At 42.0% G+C, this 22,353-nt stretch overlaps 1 protein-coding gene across 1 annotated transcript in view; it reads left to right on the top strand.

Annotated features, from left to right (window-relative positions):
* Positions 1–6,575: 6,575 nt before the first annotated feature.
* The window catches only part of LOC144692043 (uncharacterized), a 158,686-nt gene continuing 142,908 nt past the window's right edge, over positions 6,576–22,353 (top strand). Inside the window, exons 1-4 of the mRNA XM_078560601.1 lie at positions 6,576–6,591; positions 6,700–6,732; positions 13,525–13,642; positions 19,509–19,613. Of these exons, the coding sequence (XP_078416727.1) occupies positions 13,538–13,642; positions 19,509–19,613 (210 nt within the window). The 5' untranslated portion in view covers positions 6,576–6,591; positions 6,700–6,732; positions 13,525–13,537. The remainder of the gene's footprint in view (positions 6,592–6,699; positions 6,733–13,524; positions 13,643–19,508; positions 19,614–22,353) is intronic.

Genomic DNA, 22,353 nt, shown 5'->3' with positions numbered 1-22,353 from the left:
TATTACGAGAGGAATTGAACATAAAAGTAAGGATGTTATGCTTCAGTTATACAGGGCATTGGTGAGGTCACATCTTGAATACTGTGTGCAGTTTTAGTCTCCTTATTTAAGGAAGGATGGAGGAGGTTTACTAGATTGATACCTGGAACGAGTGAATTGTCTTATGAGGAAAGGTTGGATAGACTGGGCTTATTTCCACTGGAGTTTAGAAGAGTGAGGTGTTATTTGATTGAAGTATATAAAACTCTGAACTGTCTTGGCAAGTTGGACGTCGAAAGAATGTTTCCTCTTGTGGGTGAACCAGAACTAGGGGGCATTGTTTTAAAGTCAGGGGTCGCCCTTTTAGGAGAGGAGGAGAATTTTTTTCTCTCAAGAGGGTTGTATGACTTTGGAATTCTCTGCCTCATAAGGCGGTGGAGGCGGGGTCATTGAATATTTTTGAGGTGGAGGTTGATAAATTCTTGTTAGACAAGGAATCAATGGTTATTGGGGGTTGTTGGGAATATGGAATTCAAAACACAAGCAGATCAGCCATGACCTCAGTGAATGGCAGAGCTGGCTCAAGGGGCTGAATGGCCTACTTCTGCTCCTATTTCATATGTTCGCATGTATTATAGATAAGAGGATGGAACATCATTTTTAACTGCTCTGCATCTACAAGAATGTGTCACTTATTCACAATGGAATGTGCCTCCAGGGGCCCTCCAGATTCCATGGGGCCCAGGGAATAAGTGATGGACATTTGTCTTCAGTCTACATGACTCTAGTTACAGAGGTGGAGTGACACCAGATGACCCTCACCCTAACTTAATGAGAGAGGTTAATTTGGACTATTTCCAAATAAGGGATGAGCAACAGTCAGAAGTAGGGATAAAAGTTGGAAAGTCAAAATCTTCATTGGTACAGTTTTACATGGCTTCTGTGGTATGTTTCTTCCGAGACACAGTTCAACATAACGTCACTTTAGAAGCAGAAGAAGAAAGGCATCGCCTGTGCTGGCAGCACTCGAAGAATCCTAGGGCCTTGAGGGATAAGAACCATCCATGGTGTCTTCACTGTTTTTTGTTAAGTATATGTAAAATCTTGTTTAATAAATTCTACTTGATTCATAAATACTAGTTATTCATACCTTATTTCAGGCACAACTGAGGATTCCATTGTTAGAAATTAAGCATTCGAATCATAGATATTTTAAGTAAAAGTACCTCAAACCCCCAAAACTTACAGCCCTGTATATATATATATATATATTTGTATACTAGTGATAAAGCTACTGCCAACAACAATAATTGCTTACTGAAACTACTATATCTCTCAGCACCCTTGTATGTGAGCTGAACATTTACAGGGAATGAATGTCTAAATAGAAGTATATTTGTCTATGCTTTTTGTTTTAGGGAAAGAAACAGTCCAGATGAACATGCCTTCAGATGGGTATGCAAGATATTCAGGTGGCAGCTTGTTGTCATGGTGTTCGGTGGCTCTCAGGATGGTCTGAAGTTTTTCAAGGCAGGTTCTTCCCCATTTATAAATTACTGCTTAGGTGTCAGCTGGAGGATTGTGTCTAGCTCTGGGCACCACATTTGAGAAAGATGTCAAGGACTTAGAGCAGGAGCAGAGGAGATATTTTTTATTATTTGTTCATGGGATTTGGACATCGCTGTATAAGCCAGCATTTATTGCCCATCCCTAATTGCCCTTGTTCAGAGGACATTTAAGAGTCAACCAGTACTGTGGTTCTGGAGTCACATGTAGGCCAGACCAGGTAAGGACAGCAGATTTCCTTCCCTAAAGGACATTAGTGAACCAGATGGGTTTTTACGACAATCAACAATGGTTTCATGGTCATCATTAGACTTTTAATTCCATATTTTTATTGAATTCAAATTCCACTATCTGCTGTGGCGGGATTCAAACCCTGGTCCCGAGAGCGTTACCCTGGGTCTCTGGATTACTCGTCCAGCAACAATACCACTACGCCATTGCCTCCCCCAAAAATGGGAAAGAAACCCAAAATAACACCAGGGATGTAGGGCTTCTGTTATGTGGAGAGACGAAAGAAGCTGAGATTGTTGCATTAGAGCGAAGGATGTTAAGGATAAATTTACATCAAATTTACAGCACAGGAAGAGGACATTCAGCCCAATGAGTTTATGATCCACCTTTCCTCCCACTCAATTACTTCATTTCATTTGAACAACCTTTACTTCTATTCCTTTCTCCGTTAAGCACTCATCTAGATTCCTCTTAAACGCATCCATGCTATTCGGCTGAAACATTCATTATTGCAACGAGTTCTATATTCTCATCACTTTCTGAATAAAGAAGTTTCCCCCGAATGCCTTATTGGATTTGTTAAATAGAGATGCTCAAAATGATGAGGAGTTTTAATGGGGCAAATAAGAAGATAATGAGCTTCCACTGTCAGGAGGTTCAGTAACTACAGGACAGGTTTATTTAATTGGCAAAAGAACCAGGGGGGAAATAAGGAGAACATTTTCTACTCAGTGAGTTGTTATGATCTGGAATGTACTGCCTCAAAGGGTGTTAGAAGCAGTAATTTTCAAAAAAGAATTGGATGTATAGTTGAAAAAGAAACCCTTGCAGGGTGATGGGAAAAGATCTCTGCTTACTCAATATGTTTTTTCAGTTCACACTGATTATTGTCAGCAAGCGCTGACAGACTGACTGGGACCCTTAGGTGCTAACAATGTGAAATGATGACTGTTGGCACTTTTAAAAAATTCGTTCATTGGATGTGAGTCTCATGCCAGCATTTATTACCCATTCCTAATTAGCCTTGAGATGGTGGGTGGTGAGCTGTATTCTTGAACCATTGCAGTCTGTGTAGTGTCGGTACTCCCACAGTGCTGTTAGGGACTTCCAGTTTTTTGATTCAGCAAGTGAAGGAACCGTGATATAGTTCCAAATTAGGCTCGTGTGTGGCTTGCTGGGGAACTTGCAGGTATTGGTATTTCTGTGCATCTGCTGCCCTTCTTCTTCTAAATGGTAGAGGTCGTGGGTTTGGAAGGTGTTGTCGTAGGAGTCTTGGTGAGTTGCTACACTGCATCTTGTAGATGGTACACACTGCAGCCACTGTGCATAGGAGTTGGAAGGAGTGAATGTTTAAGGTGATGGGAGGGTGCTGATTAAACAGGCTGCTTTGTCCTGGATGGTGTGGAGCTTCTTGAGTGTTGCTGGAGCTGCTGTTATGGAGTTGTCTTATGAGGAAAGGTTGAGCAGGTTAGGCCTATACTTATTGGAATTTAGAAGAATGAGAGGTAATCTGATTGAAACATATAACATTCCGAGGGTGCTTAACAGGGTAGAGGCTGGGAGGATGTTTCCTCTCATGGATGAATCTAGAACTAGAGGACACAGTTTAAAAATAAGGGGTCTCCCCATGTACGACAGAAATAGAGAGGAATTTCTTCTCCCAGAGGGTCATTAGTCTTTGGAATTTACTTCCCCAGAGAGCAGTGGAGGCTGGATCATTGAATATATTCAGGGTTGAGATAGATAGATTTTTGATGGGGGATGGGCAGGAAAGTGGAGTTAAGGCCATAATCAGATCAATCATGATCTTATTGATTGTGGAAGTAGACTCGATGGGCTGAATGGTCTACTACTACTTCTTATGATCCTAGAATTATTCATTCAGGCAAGTGGAAAGTGTTCCAACACACTCCTATCTTGTGACTTGCAGATGATGGTATGGATTTGGAGAGTCAGGAGATGTGTCACTCACCCCAGAATTACCAGCCTCTGACCTGCTCTTGTAGCCACAGTATATATAAATGGCTGGTTGAGTTACATTTCTGGTCAATGGTAAGCCTTAGGGTGGTAATGGTGGGGTATTCAGTGATGGTAATGCTGCTGAATTTCAAGGGGAGATGGTTAGATTCTCTCTTGTTGGAGATGGTCATTGCCTGGTGCTTGTGTGGCACAAATGTTACTTACCAGTTATCATCCCAAGCCTGAATGTCATTCAGGTTTTGCTGCTTGTGGGCATGGACTTTTCAGTATCGAAGAGTTGCATATGGTACTAAACACTGCAAACATGAGCGATCATCCCCACTTCTGGTGTTATGATGGAGGGAAGGTCATTGGTGAAGCAGCTGAAGATGGTTGGGCTGAGGACACTACCCTGAGGAAGTCCTACAGCGATGTCCTGAGGCTGAGATGATAGACTTCTAACCACTGACCCACCTTCCTTTATGTTAGGTATGACTTCAGCCAGTGGGAAATTTTCCCCAATTCCCATTGACTTCAATTTTTCTTGGGATCCTTGATGTCATATTTGGTCAAATGCTGCTTTGATGTCAAGAGCAGTCACTTACAGCTCACCTCTTAAATTCAGCTCCTTTGTCCATATTTGGACCAAGGCTTTTCTGAGGTCTGGAGTTGAATGGCCCTGGTGGAATGTAAACTGAGTATTGGTAAGCATGTCATTACGAGTAAATGTTTCTTCATCGTCCTGTCAACAATGCCTTCCAGCACTTTGCTGATGATTAAGAGTAGGCTGAAGGGCAGTAATTGGCTAAATTGTATTTGTTATGCTTTTTGTGGACAGGCCATACCTGGGCAATTATGCACATTGTCGGCTGGATGCCAATTTTGTTGCTGCGCTGGAACAGCTTGGTTAAGGGTGCAGTTAGTTCTGGAGCCCAAGTCTTCAGTACTATTGCTGGGATGTTAGCAGAGCCCATAGCCTTTGCTGCATACAATACTTCAGCCATTTCTTGATATCATGTGTAGTGAACTGAATTGGCTGAAGATTGGTATCTATGATGCTGGGGTCCTCAGGAGGAGGCCAACGTGGATCATCCACTCGGCACATCTAGCTGAAGATGATTGCAAATGCTTCAGCCTTGTCTTTTGCACTGAGGTGCTGAGCCTCCCCCATCATTGAGGATGGGGGCCACAACTGGATGTAGCAGGATTGCACAGCTTTGATCTGATCCGTTAGTTATGGGATTGCTTAGCTCTGTCTATCTATATGGTGAAATGAACAGCACAACATTTCAGGGTTGAAAGATTCAAAAACACCAGGTGAAACATCTGCAGTTTACTGCTCCCTGCCATGTACTCAATTCCAGCACATCTGGAACCTCCTGGGCTGAGTGAAACAGGCATGTGCCGCATTGGTAGGAGATTAGGGTTGTTGGGGAAGAGGGGGGTGCATGGTCAAAGTGGGTTGCTCCAAATGCCCACTGTTGTTCTGAACCCAATCACAGGTGTCCACTAGTTTGCTAGCAGCTTTCCGTGCAGGCCATTGTCTGTCATCAACAATAACGGCCAAATCATCATTCAACAGTCTTAGTTTGACAGGTGTACTTGTTTTATATTATTTATTCATTCACAGGATGTGGGCATTAATGGAAAGGCAAGCATTTATTGCCCATCCCTAATTGCCCTGGAAAAGGTGCTGGGCCATTTCAGAGGGCAGACACACATTGCACTGGGTCTGGAGTCACATATTGGCCATATCAGGTAAAGGGCAGCAAATTTCCTTCTCTCTCTCGGACATTGTAGAGCCAGATGAGTTTTTAACGACAACCTGGCAGTTTCATGGTCATCCTAATAATAGTAGCTTTTTATTCCAGATTTATTTAGCTAACTCAATTCAATTCACGAAATTGAGGATTTGAATTCATGATCATCAGATTTCCAGTTGTACAGTGACCTTCTCTTGTGAAGAGCATTTGTTTTTGATCCAGGGGCATTGGATTCGTGCCCAAGTGGCCACTTTGGGGGAAGAGGCGTTACTGCCACAAGTTAATGGAGATAGGTTTGAACTGGGCAGGAAACAATGAGATGAACAAGTGAACAAAGTGATGATGTGGAGAGAATGAAGGAAGTGAGCCCCACCCCCCCCAAGACGTTCTTTCAATGGGAAATGCGGGATGTGAAAGTAGAGACACGATTTTGCTGACAGGAATTGACACCTGCGACGGGTCAGTGTTTACTCAGGAATGTTTTATTACAGATAAAGGCTGTAACGAATTATGCACGAGTTAGTCCGACTCTCCACAACTTGCTGAACTGAAATGACTTCTCTTCCTTTTCGGAAAGTGTAAGACTGCAGGTGGACAAGGCGGCGGCGGCCTGTGTGTGTGTGTGGGGCAGTCTCTTCATGGGAAGCAGCCGGGGCTTCGCTCCACATCTCAGGGAGAAGGGAAGCGGCGAGACGGTTGCTCCTGCTCTGGTTGGTTATGTGTCGAGTATCCAGAGTGGCGGCTCCCAGTTCCCGCTTTTTTACCTACTTCATTGTCAATATGTTTGTCAAATTGAAGTTGTTTAGCATTTATCGATATTTCGCAGGTTAGATATTTGGGTTTTTTCGGCCTTTGATTTTAGGCTGTAAATCGGAACCATCGGGCAGGCGGTCCCCTCGGCCCCGCCGGCAGGTGGGGAACTATCGAATGGCCCAGGCGCTCTGCACAAGAGCGACGGATATAGTGGGGGGGGGCGGGTGGGGGGTGTGCGGCTGCGCAGTAAGGGCTGAGGATGTCAGGCCGCTGGATGGGGGAGCCGGGCGGGCTGTGCGGCTGCGCAGTAAGGGCTGAGGGTGTCTGAGGCGGCTGGATGGGGGACTGTGCGGCTGCGCAGTGAGGGCTGAGGCGGCTGGATGGGGGACTGTGCGGCTGCGCAGTGAGGGCTGAGGGTGACTGAGGCGGCTGGTTGGGGGAGTCGGAGTCGGAGTGGAGCAGTGCAGGGCGCAGTGAGACGGTAACCGCGCCTCCATAAACAACGGCCAGAAAGGCGCTGACATTTCCATTTCGGTCTTAACTTCCTTCCCGGGACACACTGACGTAGCTTCCGCCCGTTTACTGTCAGACGGCCCCGCTCGGTGTGAAAATACAGTGACCAGCCGAGGGAGTGACCGAGCAATTGAGGGGGCCCGGGGGTGGGCGTGGGGCCGGGGGCGTGGGGCCGGGGGCGGGCCTGGTGGGGCCTTGGGGGGCCCGGTGGAGCCCGGTCGGGGGTGGGGGCGCCGGTCGGGGGCGGGGGCGCCGGTCGGGGGTGGGGGCGACGCCCGGGGGGTGGGGGCGAGCCCGGGGGGTGGGGGCTGTTATTTAGATGGACTGTCAGTATTTACAGTGGAAGAAAAGGTCAGCATGCCAGAAATCCCAAAGAAGCTAATATTGAATTGGGGACAAGGAGTCACCAAAATTCACAGACAAAATAACAATAATGGAGAAATGAATGGTGCTAAAGTGTGACGGATATTCAGGGCCAAAGGGTTTCCATTGCATTACATGTGCCCGAACTATAATCTTCCAAAGTTTCTCAATTTGGGAACCAACCATTTCTTTTGCTGGAAAGTTGCACATGTCACTCTGCTATTTAAGAAATGGCAATGTCTCGGCCAATCAGAATCGAGTGCTAACCAGTCAGCAGTTTTTCTCCTGTAGTATAGACTCGTTGGGCCATATCAGAGCAGTTAAATGCCAACTGTATTGCTATGGTCTGGAGTCACACGTAGGCCAGACCAGGTTAGGATGGCACATTTCATTCCCTAAAGGACATAAGTGAACCGGATGGGCTTTTATTACAGTTTCGATGATCGTCTCATAAGACTAGCTTTACAATTCCAAGTTTACTTATCAAATTTAAATTCCATCAGCTGTCATAATGGGATTTGTGCCCATGTCCCCAGAGCTTTAACCTGGGCCACTGAATTTCTAGTTCAGTTATGTTACCACAAGCAACTGTTTATTTAAAAAAGGTGAGAGAGGGAATTAGACCAGTTAACATCTGTTGTCAGGAAATTGCTAGTCCATAATAAATTTGGGTGACTAAACAATTTAAATTTTCAGTTTTCAGCTGTTCAAAGATAGCCAGCATGGAGTTGTAATGGGTAGGTCGAGTGATGAACTTGATTGAATTTTTTGAAGAGGTGACCCAAGTAGTGGACAGGGGAATCTCTGTGGATTTTATTTATAAGGACTTCCAGAAGGCTTTTGATCAACTTCCTTTCAAGAGACTGTTGGCTAAAGTTAAAGCTCATGAAAGTGAAGGCAAATTATTGACCTGCTCAGAAAATTGGCTGAGCAGAAAGAGCCAGAGTAGGGATAATGGGCAGGTATTCTAATTGGCAGAATATGGCTAGTGGTGTCGGACAGGGATCTGTGTCATTCACTATGCAAAAACAACTTAGATGGGATTAAAAGGTCACATAACCAAATTTGCTAATGACGTAAAGATAGTTTTGTAAGCACTGAAGATTCCAGTGGTCTAGTCAGGTGAACAAAAGTGTGAAATGGTATTCAATCTGGAGAAGTGAGGTAATGCATTTGGAGAAGGTGAACAAGGTAAGGTAATGCACAAGAAATGATCGGATACTCATAAGTGTAGAGGTGCAAAGGGACTTTGGACTGCATGTCCACAGATTCCTGAAGGTGGCTGAAGAGGTAGATAAGGTGGTCAAGAAGGCATCTGGGATACTTGCTTTATTAGCCGAGTCATGGAATAGAAGAGCCAGGAGGTTATGCTGGATCTATATAAAACACGAGTTAGGCCACAGCTGGAGCATTACTTGCAGTTCTGGTCAATGTGCTATGGGAAAGATGTGATTGCATTTTATGGGCAGTTTGAGGATGATCCCTGGACTGGAGAATTTCAATTACAGTATGAGGAAAAATTAAATAGGCTGGGATTGTTTCCTTTGGAACAGAAGAGGCTGATGGGAGACCTCACTGAAGTGTGCAAAATTGAGGGGTCTAGATGGAGTGGATAGGAAGGCCCTTTTCCTTTTCATTTGAGGGATCCATAACCCAGGATATAAGGTTAGGGTAAGAGGTCAGAGGTTTAGAGGGTATTTGAGGGGAAATATTTGCACCCAGAGGGTGGTGGGGGCCTGGAACTCAATGCATGAAAGAGTGGTAGAGGCAGAAACATGAATAACGTTGAAAAGGTACTTGGAAACGCACATGAAGTGCCGTAACCGACAATGCTGCGGGCCAAGAGATTGAAAGTGGGATTAGACTGGATGGCTGTTTAACTTCTGTATACATTTAGATTAACTGTGCTGTGCCTTTCTTCAGTCTGTATCTTGTTTGTGTGTTCTCAAGATGTTTCAAATAAAAATGATATTTTTTCTTAGTCAGCTGTGATTTTTCGAGACCATTTCCTGCCCTCCCACGATTTTTTTTCCCCAGCTGTTGATGCTATAAATTGAACCTGGAAAATAATGAAAAGTCCATGTCCATAAGCAGCAAGACCTGGACAAAATCCAGGCTTAGACTGATAAGTGACATATGTGTCACATAAATAACCATCACAAGAGTGAGCCTAGCCATTGCCATTCAATGTTATTACCATCACAAAATCCCCAGTTTCAACATCCAAGGGATCATCATTGACCAAAAACTGCATTCGACGAACCATATAAATGTTGTGGCTCCTGGAGCGAGTGACTTACTTCTTGACTCCCCAGAGGTTCTCCACTACCTACAAGGTACAAGTCAGGTGTGTGATGCAATACATCCATAACCTGGGTGAGTAGCTGCAACATCACACAAGAAAGAAGTGTAAGATTAACTTGGACAAACCAGGCCACTGTATTTGATGCCCTTCCACCAGTTTATAAAGCCTCTTCCTCCCTCAGTAGTGTGGCTGCAATGTGTACTGTCTGTGGGTGCACTGCAGCAACTCACCAATGCTTCTTTGTCAGCAGTTCCCAGACCTGTGACCTCTATCACTTAGAAGGCGATGGACAGAACAGCAGCTACGTGGGAACACTGAGCAACAATTCCCCTTTGAAGCCCCACACAATTCTAACTTGGATATGTATCACCAGTACTTCATTGTCACAAGGTCAAAGTCCTGGAGCTCCCCCATTTAACATGGACTCCAGTGGTTCAAGAAGGCAATTTATGACCATATTCTCAAGGGCTATTTGGGAGGGATAATAAATGCTGACCTTGCTAGTGGTGCCCACATCCCGAGTATTAATTTAACAATTTTTAAATTGGCAATGAAAGTTGTCTTTAATAATTCTTATTTATATGTTGCACTCAGATCAAACACACTGTCGGAGAATATGAGGGGAACATACTCCACTTCAGTGCCTCCCCACCCTGTCCTCCACCTCAGTCCACCAACTCCTTTTCTAGCACAGGTTATATCCTGCCTTTGGAAACTGCAACTGCTCCCAATAACCCTTGAACTTTATATTGGAGTAGGAATTTGTACAGATTAAATTTAAGACTAACACAGTAGCCTCAGTGTGACAGAAGGGGAAATTTATTGTATTCCTTCACACGAATGTGCGAAATAGTAGCAGAAGTAGGCCATTTGGCTCCTCGAGCCAACTCCGCCATTCAATAAGTTAGTTCATGGCTGATCTGTTTGCGTTTCAAATTCCACATTCCCATCGACCCCCGATAACCTTAGATTCTTGTTAGGCAAGGGAATCAAGCTACTTCTGCCTTAAAAAATTCAGCGACCTCACCTCCACCGCCTTCTGATGCACAACCCTCAGGAAAAAAATTTGTCCTCATCTGTCCTAATTTTAAAACAGTGCCCCCTAGGTCTGGACTCACCCACAAGCGGAAACATCCTTTCCACATCCACATTGTCAAGACCATTCAAGATCTTGTATATGTCAATCAAGTCACTGCTCACTCTTCTAAACTCCTGTGGGAACATGCCCAGTCTGTCTAACCTATCCTCATAAGACTCATTCCAGGTATCTAGTAAACCTCCTCTGAATTGCCTCATTTACGTCCTTCCTTAAATAAGGAGACCAAAACTGCACACACTATTCGAGATGCAGTTCAACCAACACCCTGTATAACTGAAGCATGACATCCTTTTATGTTCAATTCCTCTCGTAATAAAGGATAGCATTCCATTAGCCTTCTTGATTACATGCTGTACCTGCATGCTAACATTTTGTGACTCATGCATGAGAACATCTAGATTCCTCTGCACCTTGGAATTCTGCAGTCATTCCCTGTTTAAGTAATACTTTGCTTTTTTATTTGTCCTGCCAAAGTGAAGAACTTCACATTTCCCCACATTATACTTCATCTGCCGGATTTTTTGCCCATTCACTCAATCTGTCTATATCCGTACGCAAGCTCTTTGTGTCTTATTCACAACATACTTTCCTACCTATCTTTGTCTTCTGCAAATTTAGTTACCATGCCTTCGCTCCCCTAAGTGATTAATGTAAATTGGAAAAATCAAACTCTGGGGAAAATAATTTTCTTGGCAAATATTCTTGTTGCATAATTTTGATCTGCGAAGTATATTGCTAGTATTACACATTTTTAAAAAAATAAACCACTTCAATGTTAAAGTGCAGTTTTCTGGCTAATATTGTATCTAGTTATTTATTGTGGTCTACCCTTACAAAGCTGTACAATAAATTCAGGTTAATATTATTCTAGACTGCATTTAGCCTGAGCCCCTCCCCGATGTCCTAACTTTATTTTTTACTGAGGAACTGAAGTTTTAGATTAAGCAAACAACTATGAATGAAGCAGCTTTTTGTGTTTTCTTCATTCTGTGAAGCTGGTTTGCTGGATCCAGGTATGGGCCAAGCCTTTGGCATGGAGACGAGAACCCACAGTATGGCAAAGTATAATTGGTTTGATTACTCTTGAGCTAAATTTTCTGATGATGCTGCTTTTCAAGTTTCAACTCCTGCTGATGAGTGATTGAGCGGGTTTGTGTTCAGCACCATTTCCTAATTTTATAAAAGTTGTCAGGAATGTAAAATGGGGAAAGCTGGTTTATTCTTGTCTTTATTTAAAACTAACAACAGTGAATGGAGGAAAAGTACACTCGAGAGGAGAAAAACAGCAGTTAGCCATTCGGCACAGTCAATAACCCAATAATTGCCATCCTACTTGAATACCTGCATTGACTTCTGGCATGTAAACTGTCCAAGCCACTTAAGCAGTTTCTAAATTAAGTAAGACTTCAGCTGTGGCTCAGTTCATAGCACCCTCGCCTTTGAATCAGAGGGTTGTGGGTTCATGTCCCACTCCCGGAAACCAAGAACTGTGATTGTACTCGAAAGAGTTGCAATCTGTGACGGTTGATAACTCGAAAGAGTTTCAGCTGTGGCTCAGTTCATAGCACCCTCGCCGTTGAATCAGAGGGTTGTGGGTTCATGTCCCACTCCCGGAAACCAAGAACTGTGATTGTACTCGAAAGAGTTGCAATCTGTGACTGTTGATAACTCGAAAGAGTTTCCGAAGGTAGAAAACACTTTGAATAATCAACTGCCTAATTTCAAAAGTAGTCTGTTCATCGTGAAATAGAAGCAGCTGTAATTAATGTGGGAGGCCTTGCAGTCCCAAGCTACCAGTCCTTAGGTTTGTATTAGGTTAAATGTGGAGTTGGTAACTTTTCTGTAGCATTCTTCAAATGAGGAAAAAATTAAAGAAGTGTAAAAACAATGAAAGTTGGAGGTTGACGCAGCAGCAGAAAATAACATTTTTGAAAGCAAGATTGGAGGTGGGACGCTGGAGTTCCAGATGAATAGTGGAACACAGGGAAAAGAGTAACTAGGTGTTGGAGGTGTGGAAGCTTAAAGAATGATCCAAAGGCTTTTGCACCAATTAGGATGAAGTCACTGAGTTATAAGAATGAATTTGAACTCAAGCAGACTATTCAGCCCCTCGAACATGTTCTGCCATACAGTTAGATCATGACTGATATGTACCTTCCTCCGTCTACCTACCTACTCCCTCCTTCACTTGGTTCCATAGCCCTTAATACCCTTGCATTAAAAAAAATCTATCACTCTCAGTTTTCAAATTATCAATTGTCCTAGCTTCAACAGCTTTTTGGGATATTTCCACTGCCCTTTGTGTGAGGAAGTGCTTCCACACATGACCCTTGAATAGTTGGAAATGAATTAATTATATAGATGATGACTTTCCCACCAGAGCAGATAGTTTTTCTTTATGTACCCTATCAAATCTTTTCACCATCTTGAGCTCTTCAGCTATCATTAAAATATGGATGGGTCGCTGGGGTAAATGGTTGCAGAAACGGCATGAGTCACAGATTTGAAGGATTGTATTTGTATACAGTAATGCCATATCATGACCACAGTATGTTCCAAAGTGCTTCACAACTGTTGGATCACATCTTGAAATGCAATTGCTGTAGTTAGGTAGGCAAATTCAGCAACTAAGCTGTGTATAGCAGGGTGCCACAAAAGGTAAGAAATGACTGGCATAAACCTGTTGGGCCAAGTGACCTTTTTCTGTGCTGTAAATACCCTACATTTAATGAGCTACAGGATAATCTGATAATAGTGTTGAAAGAGCAATGCTGGACTGGAGACCAGGATAATACCATTGGATTATGTCATAGGATTTTTGCAATACCTGAACAGATAGTTGGGTCTTTGGTTTAACAATCCATTTGCAAGTTGATGCAACACTTCCATTACTGCACTGAAGTGTCAGTCTAGATTGTTTTTAAATTGAGGTCCATAGTGGGATTTGAATTATATTCAAGCTATGTTACGTGGCTTTATGTTAATCTATGTAGTTTCTTTAGTGAGATGTCATTAAAATGTGGATTTTGCAAGCAAACGAAGGAGGAAGTATTCTGTGGAGAACTACTCCTTTCTCGGGATCGTCAACTGGTAGTTCATCGCAAATGTCTGGTAAGTATGTTTCTTTTTAGTGGTGTTGGGTCATGCACTAAGGAAATGATATCTTCTATGTTTAAATTTAGTTTCACAAATGCATGGAGCAACCCCATTTATTTAGTAATAAACAACCTTTGAGCATCTTTGAACCAGGAGGTGCAGGAATCTGCTCCAGATAGTCCCGGCAAGCAGAGACCAGAGCTTTGGCTCTGAATTCTGGGAAAATGTTCAGTGGGATACTTGTGCCCAGGAAGTTTGGGTTGTGGAAGCCTTCTACCGTATAGGACTAACCATCTTTCCTACTGGCATGAAGATGGTTACGGCCATGGAATAGTTGTTCATGTCGCAACCAGCTAGACTGTTAATCATCTTACGAATCCTTACCCCACTATTTCATGCTGTTCTACGAGGGAAGAGTGCACAGATACAAGAACTGACACGTGTTCCTATCTGTGAATGACCTTGTGTTCACAAGATAAATGTGCATGAGAGCAATTTTTTTGCAGCATTAGCTGTTTTTTTAAATTTCCCCTGAGCTTTTGCATCTAATACTTGAACATTAGTTTTTGTCTGTTGATTATTCGGTATAAAACACTGATGACCCTAACTTTGCTTTTTGGTAGCTTGAATTTGTGGTCCTGTCATAGTTTAATTTGAAGCATTTTCAGTGACTTCAGCTGTGAAATGGTGCTGGCAACTTTCTGGTACTTTGTCCAAGTATTAATTCTTGTAGCATAGGACCACATTCTCTTCCCTTCTTTTGAACCTGGAGATATAGAGGCCAAATGTTATTTTTTCATTACTATCTGACTGTAAAGTCAGCTAACTCATCACGAATCAAACATGGGATTTTTGTAATGAAACAGAAAACGCTGGAAGTACTCAGCATGTCTGACAGCATGTGTGGAGAGAGAAAGAGTTAACACTTCAGGCTGGTGACCATTAATCAGAAGGGATCTTTGTATTGTATATGACTCGTTATCAAACTGCATGGCAAATTTTACTTACTGTGCTATTAAGGGACTCCCTGTGACTGATCTGTGTCTAATCTGTGGCATTCATTGATTATTAGATTGACCAGGGCACTTGGGAGTTCTTCCTAACATCATCTGAGATGTGCCGATGTGAAATTTGTGCACATATGTACCATCCTTGATTACATGAGGGCTAGTTAGCCTTGTGATAAACATCATTAAATTCCATAAGAACAAAATACAGATGTACATAATATGTTTATAGGTTATGGAATTTGTGTTTTGCTTGGCTTGTTTGGTAGAAGCCTTTGGGTCAGAAAATTGCAGGGTTAGTTCATCATCTAGGCTTTCATTCCAGTGACTGTTGCTGAGGAACTCCTGCATTGGTAGAGGTCCCATCTTTGGGATAAAGCATTAAACAAATACTGCACCTGCCACAGTATGTCAATAAAATTCATTGAACAAAGTACTTAGATATTTCAACATAGTGTTGTCATGGGAATGTAACTTACTATTTAGGCTCTATTTCACATCACTTTAAGTGTGTTTATAGCTAAGTACAGTTTCCAAAGGGAGGCGAATGTCTTAAATTACCCTACTTCTGCTTGAGTAGAAGTAGAATTCCAGAAGGTTAACTATTGCCTTTTTACTAAATTACTTGCATATCAGTGTTTATGCAGGCTGACCACTATATACTTGTCCTTCCGGCAAAGTGTAGAACACCATACTGTCAGATCATTTGATTCAGATTAAAGGTAGCAGTCAGATTTATTACAAAATTTATAGTTATACAAAAGAAATAAAACTAAATAAAAATCTGCAATGTGAACAATTAACTTAAATGTTGCATACAACTGGTAGTTCAGTTGTTTTTATGCTAAAATTTTGTTTACCTCAAATTATTGGATAATTCAGTGTAAATTACACAGAAAAGTGGAAATTTAGGGCTTAAAAATGATCAGCTTGTTTATTTGAACTAGGAGACTTTGAATTAAGAGTATACTAATAGGAATATAGTGGAATGAACCTTCACTCAGTGAAACAGCATATGTCCCTGATTTGGAAGGTTACAAGTTCAAGCCCTGCTCCAGTCAGTCCAGGTGGACGAAGGCAAGCATTCCAGTCACTGAACACCGATTTGGAGTCCAAAGGCTGCACATGTCTGACATAAGTGGAATGGCAATCTCCACCTCTCATTGCATGTTGTCAGTTCTTTTGGCAGGGAACTGAGTCAGGACAATGACTTATTCATACAAAAATAGAGTTTGTTATGGGAACAATCAAAACTGCGATCTGCTGAGTTATAAGCAATAGAATGTTATAGGTTGCCTCAAGCCACTGACTGCGGAGAAAAGAAGAACACCAACTCTTATGATCTCAGTAGAGTTTTTGTTTGAAAAATCAGAGATCCCAGTTATTTACTAAAATAATGAAGCCACAAGATTTCATAGTTTAAAATAGAAGAATTTTTACCATACAAGAGCCAAACAAAGCAAATACAAAATTGTCTTCTTCACAAAGAATCTCAGCTCCTCACCTTCTAGGATGTAGTCTGATCCCCAGCTGACAGCAGCCCAAACCTGAGTTCCATGGGCACGGTCTTCACCACAAATGGCACATGTCTACAAAACCTTAACTTTGTCTCGATGTCATAGATCCGCCAATGTTACCTACAAGTAATAAACAGCTGCAGTAACTTATTTGCACTTTCTGGATCTGGACGCTGTCTTCTTCTTGGCTTGCCTGTACTGCACCACTGGACTCATCAACTGCTATTACCCAGCTTAGATGGCTCTGTGTCCCTTTATATAACCTCAGCCAATTTCAGTCTACCCAGAAGTTTTGGATTCCAAATGAGTTTCAGGTATCATTTCCTTAGAAACTGGGAGGATCAGTTTCATTTCTTTGTTTCCTTTTTCTATTTCCCTTTTTGGTTTGTTTTCAGTTTCCATTTTCAGTTAGGGTCCACCTCAAAAGAAAACACAAACTTGGCAGCCTCTGATTTCATGACACAACCTAAAATTTTGAGCTGGAGAGAAGTGTTGTTCTGTCCAGCGTACCTAACTGTGATATTAGAACTAATGGAAAACTGTTTACAAACTAAAGTTCACCCAGTCCATTCTTGAAAGCTGTCTTGATTTTCATGGTGATCTGTTGTACATTTCTAATACCCTCCAGTTGCAAGTCTTTTGCCCAAATTTCCCATTTCCTTAGAGACCCTTAATTTTAAACTTTGTCACCCAGTCCTTCATTCCTGAACCTGACCGAAAGTCTTCCAGTTCTAATTTGTAAATATTCTTGTAAACTTGATAAAGACCTGTGTCAGTTCTCCTCTCCTCCTTCTCTCGAGTCCTGTGGTAAAATATTTTTCCTTGTTACCCAGGCTTCAAATGACACTTTCCTGGACTCTGCTGTAACATGATATTTTTTCTGTAATATAGAGACCAAACCTGAACAACTTCTCGACGAGGTCTTGGCATGGCCAGATACAACTTCAAAATCATGATCTTTTTGACTTTCAAGTACCACCTCTTTCCATCATTTTGTTTGCTTTCTTGATCACCTGTGAATATTGAATTGACAGTTTTAATAATGAATCCACCAGCACTCGTATGTCTGTCTGTTTGCTCTGTTGCCTCAAGTACATTAACATCTGGCAGTACTGTTCATTCTTGGCTCTACCAAACTCCTGATGTTACAATTCCCTGTGTCGAACACCAACTGCCCATTGATTTTGATTTTGCCTGTCTAGATATCTTTGGATTACTGCACACTGGTTAGCATAATTTGCTACTGATCGTTTGGTACCACTGGTAAACTCCAACATCTTGGGCCACATACTGTTCCTGTAAGTCATTCATGAAAATTATAAATAAAAGCAGTCACAACCATAGCACTTGTGGAATCCAATTGGCAACTATGAAATGTCCTCATTCACTGCATCCCTTTGCTGTAAGACTTCCACTTCACCTTGAAATGAGTTCCCAACCACATCCATGCCATCACCAAGATGCCAACTTCCACCTCTGTAACATCACCCATCTCTGTCTCTGCCTTAAGTTCATCTGTTCCTCATCCATGTCTTTATTACCTCTAGACTTGACTATTTCAACACACTCCTGGCTGGCCTCCCATCTTCCCCCTCCATAAATTTGAAGTCATCCAAAACTCTACTGTGGGTAGCCTAACTTGCATCAACCCATTCACTTACCGCCTTGGTTGAGCAAATCTCATCCTTGATCTCAAAGCCCACTTTGGCCCCTCCCCTCCCCTCCCCTCCCCTCCCCTCCCCTCCCCTCCCCACCTCTGTAACCTCCTCCAGCCTGAGAATTCCGTGATCACCGTGCTCCTCCAATTCTGACCTCTTATGAAATCCAGGTGTTAGTTGCTTCATCATTAGTGGCCCTGCCTTCAGATGCCTGGTCCCTAAGCTCAGAAATTCCCTCCGTAAGTCTGTCTGCCTCTTCACCTCACTCTCCTCCTTTAGGATGCTCTTTAAAGCTTACCGGTTTGAGCAAACTTTAGATCACCTGAATTAATATCTCCTAACATGGCCGTGTTAAACTTTGTTAATGTTTTTGTGAAGTGCCTTGGTAAGTTTCACTACATTAAAGGCACTAAGATTGTTGTTGAGCCCATTGGTTTCCTTACTTTATTGCCTGCAGCGTTTTACAAGCACATTGGACTGATTTCAACTATATCTTGATGACCATTTTAAAACATCTCACTTTATTTTTTCTTATTGTTGGCTCTTTAGATGAGGACGGTTAATTGTGGTGCTAAACTATATATAACCAGTTGATGCATATGGTCCTTTGTGGACTGTGGCTTGTCATAATTTGGTTTCCTAGTTTATGTTAATATGTTTCAGGTATGACTTAGTTCTGGGGAATTGTTTAATGTTTAAATGAAAGGTAACTCAGCCTCTGGAGGTCAGAAGGTAGCAGACGACCCAAAGTTTATACACGTCAGAAGTCCTTCCATGTGTACTTATGAGGTCAGAATTAGAGACTGAAAGCTATTAAATCAGCAGGTGGTCTTCATTTATCTGTAAGTCTGTGGAGAATTGCCTGACTTGATTAGAAATGTAATTATTCATGTCAGTGTCAGAATCAAAGCTTTTTAGTTAAGAAGCAGAGTTAATTTATGTAAATTTATATTTGGAACACCCCAGGTATGCCACATTGCCATGGAGTTAGGTTTCAAGGAATTGCCCTTTGTTGTGGGGCTTATTTATGCGTTTTGTTTATCTGTATAGACAGCTTGAAGAAGCCATAAGATCTTTGGGGTTGGAGCTGAAAGCTCCCAAATTGGTGGATGTAAGCCCCGAGTTCAGAAGGCAGAGGAAAAGAATTTGCCAAGAGCTGTGGAACAACTGTAGACCAGGATTAGAATTATTAGATACCAGGGATGTTTCTAATTTTCTGTAAAAATTGCTGCACAAGAACTGAGTGAAGTTCAATCTTGAGCTGAAACGTCCCAGACTGAGCAAGGGAGCTGTGGAAAACATTGGAGCTAGTCCTGAAAGTGGATAACCTTCAAGAACCTGATAAGTAGCCAAAGACATTGAGGGGGGGAGTCATAATGAAAAGGGGAGGTTCAGTTGAGACTGTTGGCCTGAAGTATATGTTGATGTGGTTTATTGTGCTTTTCAAAAGTAAAGTATAAATGATAATACAGTGTTTATTTAGTAGCGCTTGCTTTACTTGGTTCTTATATATTAAAATAATTTGTTTAAACTGTGGAACCTTGTGGTTTCATCCTTTCAGTAAATAACAGGGATTTTGAATTTCTCTTTAAACATTAATGGTCTCTAATGGATTCTACTTGTTACAAAATCGTATCAATAATTACTTGCTGAAGATGTTAGTTATATGGTTTGAACTAAGTTTTCAATTTTTTTCCAGCTATTTTCTTCTATACCTAAGGAATCCAAAAGGTCCAAGAATGAAAACCTTTGTGGCTGTTCACTGCCTGCTATTAAAAGGAAATTGCAGAAAGTCAGTAAAATGGTAATTTTTATTTCCTTAGGAGAATATCAAAAATATATAAGTTTTCATTTTTATCTTGGGTGCAGAGCACTCTGGTTTCTGATAGGAATGTGACAGAAGCAGCACTAAAAGAAAAGTACAGGAACTCTGGAATCAGTGGTGTTTACAGTACATTTCTAAATTTTTTTTGAAAACTTCCAGAGAAGGAGGACATTTAGAAGAAGGTGTTCAAAATTATGAAGGGTTTTGCTCAAGTAAATAAGGAGAAACTGCTTCCACTGGCTGGGGGATCAGGAACCATAGGGCACAGAATTGAGGTACAAAGCAAAACAACCAGAAGGAAAATTAGAATTTTTTTACAGTGAGTTGTTACAATCTGGAATGTACTGTCTGAAAGGGTGATGGAAGCTGATTTTTTTGTTATTATTCGTTCATGAGATGTGGGCATCACTGGCTAGGCCAGCATTTATTATTCATTCCTAATTGCCCTTGAGAAGGTGGTGGTGAGCTGCCTTCTTGAATTGCTGCAGTCCATGTATACCCACAGTGCTGTTAGGGAGGGAATCCCAGAGATGAGGAGGAATTTCTTCTCTCAGAGGGCAGTTAATCTGTGGAATTCTTAACACAGAGGGCTGTAGAGTCTGGGTCGTTAGGTACATTCAGGGCTGAGACTGATTGTTAATCAGTAAGGGAATCAAAGGTTATGGGGAAAAGGCAGGAAAGTGGAGTTGATTATCAGATCAGCCATGATCTCATTGAATGGTGGAGTAGACTCAATGGGCTCCTACCTCTTATGGTCTTATTTTTACCCAGTGACAGTGAGGGAACGGTGATTATAGTTCCAAGTCAGGATGGTGTGTGGCTTGGAGGGGTACTCCAGGTGGTGATGCTCCCATGTATCTGCTGCCTTTGTCCTTCTAGATGGTAGTGGTCATAGGTTTGGAAGGTGCTGTCTAAGGAACCTTGGGCTTGCACTTGTAGCCACCGTACTTATGTGGCTAGCCAGTGCAATTTCTAGTCAATGGTAACCCCAAGATTTTGATAGTGGAGGATTCAGCGATGGTAATGCCATTGAACATCAAGGGGCGATGGTTAGACTGTCTCTTGTTGGAGATGGTCATTGCCTGGCACTTGTGTGGCACAAAGGTTACTTATCATTTGTCAGTCCAAGCCTGGATATTGTCCAGGTCTTGCTGCATTTGGACATGGACTGATTCGATAATATATTTTCAAGTATATCCCTTTTAAAATTTAAGATCAGGGTATACTGCAAAAGAGGGTCCTGCTTAAAATATAAACATTTTTAGAAATTGGGAAAGGCCATTATCCCAACAAGCCATTTCCACACAGCAACCCCGCTGAATTAAGTTTTCTTCACATCTTTCAGTTTTCTCTTTGCGGAGAAGTAAGTACTGTAGTATATAATGATGCAGTGATGCCCAAACCCATGTTCCTAGTTGGGATAGTTCCTTTGATGACTTGAACAATGCAAATATTTTGCTGACCATGTTGCAACAAAATGTAGTAGATCCCTACTGCAGACCATAATCTTAAGTTGAAGAACCCTTATATGTAACCATGCCTAGCTTATTCTATGTATGTACAGATGTAGTTGTTTCATATAATTGTGGACCAATTGGAAGTAATGCTGAAGAGTTTTAATAGGCACTAGCAGAGGTTTATAGCATGGTTTCAAAAGTTCCAATTCCTTTTTGAAGAAGGCAGAGTTAACTTTGTGTTAGTGGCGTCTTGTCTAGGTTCAAATAAAGCCATCCAGTGAACAGTAAGTCTGGAAAGAACTTGTACTCAGTGTTTTTGCTTCCATGTCAGTAATAATTTGTCTTTGTTAGCTCTCCTGGAGGAGCAAGGTTGTTAGGAGGGATGTTGGGTCCAGTAATTTTGGCAACAGTTGAAGCTTGAAATGTGCATGGATGGGTAAGAGACAATGCCTGAGAAAGGCATTTCTTACATTTCACTTAAATTGTCCAGGAGGATGACAATTTGAGGACAGAAAGTGCTGTTACCCAAGAACCTTTGGGTTCAGAACTGCAGAATCTCTTTTTTACCAGGCCAAAAAGGTTTTCTTAAGCTAGAAAAGCTTGGGGACTTTTTCCCACCTCTTTTGAGGTAAGAGTCATAAAAATTTTAACCCTTCCTGAAGCTAAGGTCTTTGAATTGTATATAGAAAGACTCATTTATATAGCACCATCATGACCACAAGATATCCCAAAGTGATTTACAGCCAATGAAGTACTTTTGAAATGTAGTTAATACAAACATATGAATTAGAAGCAGGAGCAGGCCACTTGGCCCCTCGAGCCTGCTCCTCCATTCGAGAAGATCATGGCTGATCTGATAGTAACCTCCACTCACGTTCCTGCCTACGCCCGATAACCTCTCACCCCCTTGTTAATCAAGAATCTATCTAGCTCTGCCTTTAAAGTATTCAAAGACTCTGCTTCCACTACCTTTTGAGGAAGAGCGTTCCAAAGACTCAGGACCCTCTGAGAGAAAAAAATTCTCCTCATCTCTATCTTAAATGAGCCCTTAATTTAAACAGTGACAACTAGTTCTAGATTCTCCCACAAGGGGAAACATCTTCTCCACATCCACTTTGTCAAGACCTCTCAGGAACTTAAAGGTCTCAATCAAGTCACCTATTACTCTTCTAAACTCCAATGGATACAAGCCTAACCTGTCCAACCTTTCCTCATAAGACAACCCATCCATTCCTGCCATTAGTCTAGTAAATCTTCTGAAC

The sequence above is a fragment of the Cetorhinus maximus genome, chromosome 16, assembly GCF_964194155.1.
Source record: "Cetorhinus maximus chromosome 16, sCetMax3.hap1.1, whole genome shotgun sequence".
NCBI classification, from domain to species: domain Eukaryota; kingdom Metazoa; phylum Chordata; class Chondrichthyes; order Lamniformes; family Cetorhinidae; genus Cetorhinus; species Cetorhinus maximus.
The sequence above is the reverse complement of the archived record's forward strand: the minus strand, read 5'-3'. Positions and strand labels throughout refer to the sequence as shown.